The 9,684-nt window shown below is 41.2% G+C and overlaps 2 protein-coding genes across 7 annotated transcripts in view; one reads left to right on the top strand and one right to left on the bottom strand.

Annotated features, from left to right (window-relative positions):
- Positions 1 to 3,393: 3,393 nt before the first annotated feature.
- On the bottom strand, positions 3,394 to 7,629 carry LOC105513968 (putative uncharacterized protein ZNRD1-AS1). 2 transcript variants are annotated; one of them, XM_011945038.1, is made up of 3 exons: positions 4,813 to 7,421; positions 4,557 to 4,632; positions 3,394 to 4,165 (listed from the first exon to the last, which is right to left on the bottom strand). In XM_011945038.1, exons 1-3 carry the CDS (start codon positions 5,055 to 5,057, stop codon positions 3,410 to 3,412), a joined length of 1,077 nt encoding a protein of 358 aa, XP_011800428.1. In that variant the 5' UTR covers positions 5,058 to 7,421; the 3' UTR covers positions 3,394 to 3,409. The 2 variants fall into 2 exon arrangements, 1 of the variants encoding a protein (XP_011800428.1); XR_001002108.1 differs by lacking the exon at positions 3,394 to 4,165 and having other exon boundaries at positions 4,550 to 4,632; positions 7,184 to 7,629.
- A 70-nt stretch (positions 7,630 to 7,699) lies between these two features.
- Positions 7,700 to 9,684, top strand: part of ZNRD1 (zinc ribbon domain containing 1) — a 12,979-nt gene continuing 10,994 nt past the window's right edge. Inside the window, exons 1-4 of one of the 5 annotated variants that reach the window (XM_011945040.1) lie at positions 7,700 to 7,832; positions 7,946 to 8,100; positions 8,347 to 8,447; positions 8,652 to 8,761. In XM_011945040.1, the coding sequence (XP_011800430.1) occupies positions 7,956 to 8,100; positions 8,347 to 8,447; positions 8,652 to 8,761 (356 nt within the window). In that variant the 5' untranslated portion in view covers positions 7,700 to 7,832; positions 7,946 to 7,955. Of the gene's footprint in view, positions 8,101 to 8,346; positions 8,448 to 8,651; positions 8,762 to 9,684 lie in introns of all 5 variants that reach the window. The other 4 variants (XM_011945041.1, XM_011945043.1, XR_001002109.1 and 1 more) reach the window with 4 other exon arrangements.

Here is a 9,684-nt window from a genome sequence, read left to right as displayed (position 1 = left end):
AAAAGAAAAGGAAGAAAAGAAAGAAAATTACAGGCCAATCTTCCTAGTGAAAATATATACAAAAATCCTGAACAAAATGTTAGCAAACTGAATCCAACAACATATCAAAAAGATAATATACCACAACTAATTGCGATTTATCCCAGGGATACAACAGTGGTTCAACACGCACAAATCAATAGACATGAACATTTTTTTCATCTTATTTGAAAACCTGGATAAAACTGCATGTGGAATTGGGAGATTTGTTTTGGGTGACCACTCTGCCATTTCCAAACTCTGTACTCTATCAGAACTAAGTCGCAGGGTGCTTGAGGGCTAAGAAGCTTTTGTCCAGCAGACAAGAAGGAACTGTTATTACACAGCCTTTGACCCTCTAAGGACTCCAGCAACCTCGTACTGAAAAGAGACTCCTTGTCTCCTTCTCTGGGGACCCTTTTGTTCAGAAATAAAACTTTCATGCTGCAGGTGCCTTGAGGACGTGTGGGTGACCTTTACTAGAAGGCAGTGGAGTGAAAGTTTTGGGAAAAGTGACAGAAACAAATCCTGTACTGGAAGCTCATTGAAAACCAACTAAGTAAACAAATATTTTAGTACCTCAACTGAAATATAAGCATAAACAAAGGTTGACTATGATTGTACCTGGACAGGATGAGTAAAAAGGTAAAGTGGTCTGTTATCAGCTATTTCTGTATTTTGGTTCTGGCTCTCTCCAGCAGTTAACAAATATCCTTTCTTTCAACAAGTATCTATCAAGAGGCTAACATGTGCCAGACTCTACAGAACAGGCTTACAGGCATAATGCCACAATGGAATAGAAATCTAACAGGCTCCTCAAATAAATGTACCACAGTTTATATATCTTATATATATCTGGTACACAGGCACCAGAACATAAGATTAAATATGTTAAAGGAATGTTTATCTAAGTATCATTTTTAAAAGAAAAATAAAACAAAAACTGGAAACAACCAAATGACATTAACAGAATATATAATTAAGTTGTGGTATATTTATGTCATGGAAATGAACTACCGTGTCACACATCAACATGGATGAATCCAAAAATAATAATGAGCAAAAGTAATCATATACAGTATAATTCTATTTATATAAAGGCTATAAATAAGCAACTGTTAGGGATACACAGACAGTAAAATTTATAAAAGGTGACAATTATACAAAATTCAGGATAGTGGTTGATTCTGGCTGTGGGGGAGAGAGATATGAATGAGGAGAGTATACGAGGCTCCTGGGATGTAGTAATGTTCCACTTCTCAGTTTTTTGAGCAATGGGCACCTGGACATTTATTATTGTTCTTCTAAATATACAGTTTCATTTGTATATTGTATTGTGTATTGTATATTCTATTTCACATTAAAAAGAAAAAAAACCCAAAAAAAAAAAAGCGTTAAGTGTGACTCAAGATTTAAGCAGACACAGTGCAAGGAAATGAAAAGGTGGATATAATTTGATGGGTTCAGGTTTGGACAAAGTGAGCTCCTGAAACATTGACTTTTATTCTTAGTCATATTAGGTATGAAATTGCCCTGAGATCACCAGTTGCTTTTATGCTAGATTTGGAGGGAAAAGAGGGCAGTTGAACTCAGCAATTTATGTGTCCAGCACTGAAAATCTTCAAGGTAAACAATTACTAATAGGTTATGTGTTAGGTTACTCTTCAGTCCCACTCAGCTCAAAGGGTTTGTCATTACCCTACTGATTTGCACTTCTAAGTCTTCCGCCTGTTGCATTCTGATGATCTGTTTCTACGCAAGACATAGAATCTAAAGCTGAGACATAGCAATAGAAGACCAGAGAACAGACACAGCAACAAAGTTTGCATGAGGCAAATCAGGAGGGTAGAAATGAGATTTTGATGTGCATCCTGGCCAAATTCCAGAACTAGCAAAGAGACGGCCAGTTCCTAATTCCAAAGCAAATTCAGCCACCTTATCTTCACACAGAAGTGATCTACATTGATTTTTAAATCTCTTTAAGGGATTAGGGAGCCTCTGAAATACAAAGGAAACTAAACTGATAGTAATGTAAAATGAGCCGTGACCTATCATACCAGCAAACACTGTCAAAAACAGAAAGCTAATGGTGGGACTGGAGTCTAGAACACAGGAGTTATGTTTATCCAGTGCTGCACTGTACAACACGGCAGTCACTTGCCACATGTGGCAATTTAAATTTAAATGAAATTCAATTAAACATTCCATTCTACAGTTGCACTAGCCACATTTTGAATGCCTCAACAGTCACTTGTAGCAAGGGCTACAGTACTGAGGAGCACAGACATAGAACATTTCTATCAGTGGCTGACCTAGCAATATCCAGGCTAAAGGGTGTTCTGCTAGTAAAGCAAGGTGGGCATCAGAATTATCACAACTTAAGAATAAGATTCCTGAGGGCATCCATTTCCATGTATTTGCTTCTCTGCTTGCCAACTCTGAACCCCTGCTTTCCCAATTTTCTAGTATCTGGAAAGAAAACAAACTGACTAAAAAACATACATTTCATTCTGCTTGACAACTGTAATTCTCACTAAATTTATAAATTTGCTTTCTGATTTATCAATGAGTAACAAAGGCATGAGTTTGAGAAAGGATGAGTTTGATTACCCCTGAGTGGATCCAAACATTAGGAAGGTCTTGCTTAAGTGGGTGACAGAAAGTGACAAAAAGAGCTGGAAGAAACATAAGCCAGGTTAGAATCCGCCCTTTGCAAAGCACCGTGTACCTTTCTATTGTAACCTTTACTACATTATCTGTTTATAGAGTGATCTATGCCATTAGCTGAAAGCTATTCAAGGGCAGAGACTTCTCTTTATTCACCTTCAGTAATTAACACAATGCCTAGCATGTAGGAGGCTGTCAAAATTGTTTCTCATACAAATAAACTGTACAGGGCAAGTTACACTTTTAGGCCTGGCTAGTAGTTATCTGATGAAGGTATGATATTAAAGACCATATACTAAACTATATCAATCTCATCAAAATAACCTTGGAGGGCTGGGAGCAGGGAGAATAAGAGAAGCAGATTAGAATAATTCTTTATTCACCCCATCGCCCAACCCGTCTTCCCAAGTGGGGAAACTAACATTTATGAAACAGCTAATACATACCTACACTTCACAAACACAATAGTCCTTCCACAAATGCAATCAAATATTATTATTGCCATTTTAAAGATGAGGACACTGAACACTAGAAAGGATATGCAACTTGAACAAATGCAAGTCAACTAAAAATAGTTAAGCTAATTTTCAAGTCCAGAACTATCTATCTGTATCTGATACAAATGGGAATATTCACTGAACCCTGGAGAGATGAGAACACACATTTAAAAAAAGGAGGGGGGTTCACTTAAGAGATATGATTTTATCATAACAGCATTGAAACTTCAATCTTTTATTTTTCCTATTTGACTTCTTAAAAAGGGTGGCATGGCCAAGAATTTTCTTTGATATGGTTTCACAATTGTATTCACTTTCTCTCCATTCTGAGACTTTTCCATAAGAATATTCACTTTAATCCGACTTCTACTGCATGGCTGGAAAAGAGGATATGCAATAACTCTTTCAAACTCCTTTATCTCTTTCTTTACTCTCTCACGCTTCTCATATGTAGGAAGCTGGCTCTGGCTTCTTCTTAAGATTCTTTCCTTGAGTCTTTGCTCTGTAAGTTCTCTCCCTCGATTCATGCGTTCCTGGTGATCCTTAATCTGTATCTGTTCCCTCTCATTTACCTGTTTTCTTCTCTGTGCGTTCTGGATGCCATGCCCTTCTGGCACAATGTTTGGTAATTTTGTTTCACTGGGGGGTCGCAGTACTTGTCTAAATGATTTGTTCTTAAATTCTCCAGCCTGTCCTGTTTGATGTATGTGCCTTTCTATGTGTTTCACCTCTCTCTCAGGTATCAAATGGCACTGTTTTAGTCCTTCTATGCTTCGGGTTGTTTTCTTCTCCATTTTTTTCTTGATTTCATTGCCTGTCTCTTCTTTCATCATTTCCACTATTAGTTTATTATAATAAGACTCTGCTTTGGCAAGCCAGTAGTCAAGAGAAACAGCTTGCTCCCTACAGAGGATTTCACACTCCTCCTGATATTTCTGAGTTATCAACTGTCTTGCTGCTGTTGTATGCACACCACCTAGATTCTGTCAAAGTGAAGTCAGAAATTTATAATGTGATCATCCTTTTCCTTTGAACACATTTAAACAGGAGCCAAGCCCACCCTCCCTAACGATACCAGAACAGCTACATGCTCTTTACTTTAGCTTGTTATTTTATTCCCATCACTCTCAAGTGAGCCTGTGAGCTCTGAAAGTATGAAGTAGTCACCACCACAAATCAATAAGTAGTTTTAAAAATGTATGGTGTTGGAAGTTTTCAAAATGATACTTTGTTTTGCAACTGTGGATATAGCTGAGTAACATTTGCCAGTGTAGACATACTACCTGAATGTGTCACTTGGGCAGAAGGATTTTAAACCTAAGATTCCTTCTCTGTGTAGTTCCAAACTGTATGATGTGAAGATAATTTACTTACCAAGATCTTTTTTTCCAATGGAGACTGCTGACCTGCAGCAATCCTAGGATCTTTAGATGATGTACCCCAGGCCAATCTGAAAGATAAAAAAGCAAAAAAGGTAGATTCAAATGTAGGAAGTGTCAGAACAAACCTGCTAATAGGCAGGACTACAGCAGGGCCATTTCCCGCATGGGAAACCACTGCATTCCTATGGTAGAAAATAATGAATGCTCTTTTAATAAGAGGATCTTTTCTTTCATATGAACAAGCATACTTTTCCTGTGGACTCAGCATGAACCACTGTGAATCTCGTATTGGGGATTGTGAGTGGGAAGAGACATGCTCCTTGGTGAGGTGTTGTCCAAGTACATCTATGTCAGTCTGCTCAGTCCTCAAGCCTCCTCTGTGTTCTGAGACAACTCTAGGTTCTAGTTTTCTAGATGATTCTAGGTTTCTAGTTTTCTCTTCCTGCAGTTTCCTGATCCGGGCCCTCTCTGCCTCTATCAGCACATACAGCATTTCTGCCCTCTAATCTTTTGTTCTGAAATTTTTTTATTTGATTGCTCAGCCCTCTGCTTGCCTGCCTTACAATGCCAATCATCCTTCACTCTAAATCCATTATGAGACTATTCCCTGTTGAACCCCTCAGGATGGGAATTTGTGATCACTCTGGGTTTATTTATAGAGGAGGCTGATGGCAACACAAACGAAAACTATCAACCTTTATGTGTCATCCCTGGTCTAGCCTGAGTTTACTGTGAGGTCGTATTTAAGCCCCTGAGGATGTCTTGGCATTTCCTCTCTATGCCTTTTATACCATTTACAGTTCAAAGGATGGGCTTTACAGTCTGACAGGGCTAGATCTGAATCCTAATTCCACCACTTCCTAGGTGTGTGACTCAGGGCAAGTAACTTCTGTCAGCTTTCTCATCTATAAAATGGAGATGTAAGACAAAAACCTGCCTCTCAGGGTTATAAAGAACAAATATGAATTAGATGTAAAGAGCTTGGTAAGTTCTCAATAAATTCTATCTGTCTTTCACAGGTCAAGTTCCTGACTATAAAGTCTTTCTGGTCTACTCTGTCACAGTGATTTTCCCTTCCTCTAAATATTTGACATATTTTAATTCTACAACTCATTTGAAAATTAATCATGGTTTACACTGTGATATCTGTATTCATATATCACTTTTAACATTTTGGTGCTGACATTTAGGCTCCTAAGGAATGAAAACTGTAATTTACATCTACAAATATGCCTCTATATTGTTGGAAAGGATCTGATATCAAATATTTGGTCTCATTGACCTCTTAGGAACATTCTTATTTATGTAAGTTTATTTTGAGATTTTAGACATACAATCATCTTACTTTTACTTCTCTGTACATGGCTTCTAGCACAGTACTTAACATTAGAGTCTGTGATCCCAAGTTCTCAAAATTAATGATTTGTTGATTGCTGATGATCCTTGACACATAATATCTGAGCATCTTTTTAAATATCTGCCATAACATTACATCTATGTTTTTATTAAATCATTTCCCAGTCTTCCCTGAAGTTTACAGATATGTTTGCTTTATATGCATGTTCTGGGCTCTCATATTTTGTACCTCCTAGCACACTTTTATTGTATTCTAATTATTCATTCATGTTCCTTGAGGTCAGAGAACACAGATTTCAACTTTGCAGGTTCAGCCTCAGCTCAAAACCTGGCATAGTTGCTCAACAAATACTTTATTGAATAGATTGTGAGCTTTTGTTGGGAAAAGGATATGCCTTTCAATGCTTTGTTCTTTACTGCAACTCACAGGGGATGTTGGGTGAGTGTTTTTCAAATTAAAAAGAGAAAATTGAGAAGGGTAGAATTTCAAGTTCCATTTTCAAAGGAGACACACAGATAAGTGAGAATAAAAACTGTCTACGACAATCAGCTCAATAACACATCTCCCTTTGTCAGACAGAATAACAAGCAATTTCACAGTTAAGTGATAGGGCTTGTCACTCTTCAGCAGTTTGCTGAGTTTTAACCCTTTAACTATGGTGTTCTCTCCATTATTACAGAGAAAGGCAGATGGGAGCCTCTCCCAGCGAAAAGACTACAGCTTGTGTCCTTCACAGGACAAAATAGTGATGGAGCCAGAACTTTCATATGAAGGAACTTAGCACAGCTATCAGAGTGGGTGGTGGTGGGAGGACTAGCAGGAAACTAGTAAACAACTACAAGCTGCCCTTTCAGGGAAAGTTTCTACTTCGAATATAAGTTACAGAGTAATGAAAATAGCAAGATTTCCCAAAGAAACTTATTCCCATGTTTTATAAAAGATCAGGGAAATGTCAGCTGTCCACTTAACGGATGACGACAATGAATTAAGAGTTCGATAAGCGGCAGGCACAACTAAAAGCCAAACTCGACCTAAGTCTTATGAAATCCTACTTAATGAGCTCTCTTGACTACTGCTAGCCTCACTTATCTGGCAGGAGTCGAAGGAGGGGAAGCCCCAAGCTCTTCTGTTCCACCACCTCAAAAGTCCTGAGCCCCTTCTCAAGTGTCCCACTTCATCCCTGCTTCCTTTCGTCCCGTGGGAGTAAGGATTCCTCCTGCCTTCACCCTCACCACTTGCCGTCCCTCAAGAAGCCGACTCACCCCTTTCCAAGCGCGGTGAACCGTCCGCAAAGCACACAGACCGGCTGCGCTCTGCAGAAAGCCCACGCTCGCCAGCGGGACCCAAGGAACGCTAGAACTATACGTGCCAGAATACTTAGCTTTGTTTTTAACTACTGTGCAGCCGCAAAAGGGAAATAGCAGCTCAGGACCCAGGGGTGTTGTAGTTCTCTAATCCAAAGAAGTCATTATTCAGCAAAGTACGGTTTTCAGGAGGATATTACCCCGCGACTGGGTTCCCGTAGGATGTGAAACAAAGAGAATAAATATCCCAGGATTCGGTGCTGGTGGGAAAATTTGCTGGAAGCGCAGCATTGGTTACCAATTTTGTGCTCACCGTCTCAGTACCAGCATGAAAGTTGAGCCGCAACCTCCCTTAGAAGAGGTTACTCTCCATCTTTAAGGCTCCCGAGACAGGGTTCGCAATTAATTATGACGTCACAGCCAATCGACAGCGCGAAAGCGTGACGCTCTAGCCGGCTCTAGAGCGCTCTAGCTAGCTGGCGCTCTAGCCCACGGAGTTGGCCAGCTCCTCTCGCCGGCCCCAGGAAAGGGTTCCAAGTCCTTTTAGTACCCGACGCTGTGTGGGAGTTCCGGGCGTTTCGGCTCCTTGGTCGCAGAGGCAGGAGGCGTGCGTGGGAGGACTCGGGTTATATACGCCTAAGTCCTGTGACAGAATAGTTACCACCTCTGGGGCGGGAAGTCTTCTCTCTTTTGTTAATAAACTTCCAACTCCTTCCTCAGACCCGACTGCATGTCTGTCATGGATCTCGCCAGTACTTGCTCCAGCTTTCAGTCGGACTTGGATTTCTGTTCAGATTGCGGCTCGGTCCTGCCTCTGCCCGGGGCTCAGGATACGGTCACCTGTACTCGCTGTGGCTTCAACATCAACGTTCGGGGTGAGAGGCTTGTACGCAGGGGTCTTGGCGGAGGGCCCAGGATCGGAAGCTTGGGGAACTCAAGATCGGTTGGGTTGAGGAGGGGATCCTAAAGCAGGACATCAGGCAATTGTACATTTAGTCTAGCGATGAAAACTAAGGGAAAGGATATAGGGCCTCCTGGCCTAACCAGCCAGGGGAGAGGGGAAGTTTCCGGTGTCAGCTCCCTCTGGTTGTCTCTGTAACCAGTCTTACTTGCCTGTGCAGACTTTGAGGGGAAGGTTGTGAAGACTTCAGTTGTGTTCCACCAACTGGGGACAGCCATGCCTATGTCGGTGGAGGAAGGGCCTGAGTGCCAGGGACCTGTGGTAAGTTAATGAGATCAAGAACTGGCTCCATAAGGTGAGTAGGAAAGAAATGGAGGAGTGATTGCAGAGATCTGGAGAGTTTTGTGCCCAATTCCAAGTGGGAAAAGATGTAAAGCATCGATGTTTGAGAGGCGTGATCGCCTGATTCCTGTGGGAAGTAAGGGGATATGACCAGGCCTCCATAACCCACCAGTTTCTTCCCAGGTTGACAGGCGCTGCCCTCGTTGTGGTCATGAAGGAATGGCATACCACACCAGACAGATGCGTTCAGCCGATGAAGGGCAAACTGTCTTCTACACCTGTACCAACTGCAAGTGGGTATCCTTTCCCTTCCCCTTGGTTTTTATTTTTTAAAATTACACTTTTTTTAACCCTTTTTATAACCAGTGAAATAAACCTTTTAGGTGTTTTTTTGGATAGGGTGTCGCTCTGTCACCTAGCCTGGAATGCAGTGAGGCAATCTTGGCTCACTGCAACCTCCGCCTCCTGGGCTCAGGTAATCCTCCCACCTCAGCCTCCAAAGTAGCTTTGGGACCACAGGCACGTGCCACCACGCCTGGCTTTTTGTTTTGTTTTGTTTTTTGTATTTTTAGTAGAGATAGGATTTCTCTCTGTTTCCCAGGCTGGTCTTGAACTCCTGAGCTCAATCAACCCACCTCAGCATCCCAAAGTGCTGGGGATTACAGGCATGAGCCACCCTGCCTGACCTCCTTTTAGGATATTTAAAAGGAAATGAAGAAAAAAAAAACCATAAGAAGCAGGTATTGTTTAGTGGTCAGTATCTTATACTGCAGTCTTCAACCGCAGTCAAGGTAGCTTTACTTTGGAGAGAATTAGTCACACATGATTTATAGAACATGGGCTTTCTGAATGCTTTCAAGACCTCATCTTTGTCTTTGGTGTTCTGCAGTCACTATAGTATATCAAAATGTGATTTTCTTTTATTCTGTGTGGGATTTGTTGGACTTTCTGAAACTGAGAGTGCATTTTTTTGTTTTGTTTTGTTTTTTGTTTTTTGTTTTTTGTTTTTTTTGAGACGGAGTCTCGCTCTGTCTCCCAGGCTGGAGTGCAGTGGTGCGTTCTCGGCTCACTGCAAGCTCCACCTCCCGGGTTCACGCCATTCTCCTGCCTCAGCCTCCTGAATAGCTGGGACTACAGGTGCCTGCCACCACGCCCGGCTAAGTTTTTGTGTTTTTTAGTAGAGACGAGATTTCACTGTGTTAGCCAGGATGATCTC

This window comes from Colobus angolensis, unplaced genomic scaffold, assembly GCF_000951035.1.
Source record: "Colobus angolensis palliatus isolate OR3802 unplaced genomic scaffold, Cang.pa_1.0 Scaffold238, whole genome shotgun sequence".
Taxonomy (NCBI): Eukaryota; Metazoa; Chordata; class Mammalia; order Primates; family Cercopithecidae; genus Colobus; species Colobus angolensis.
This window is presented reverse-complemented; position numbering and strand designations above follow the sequence as displayed.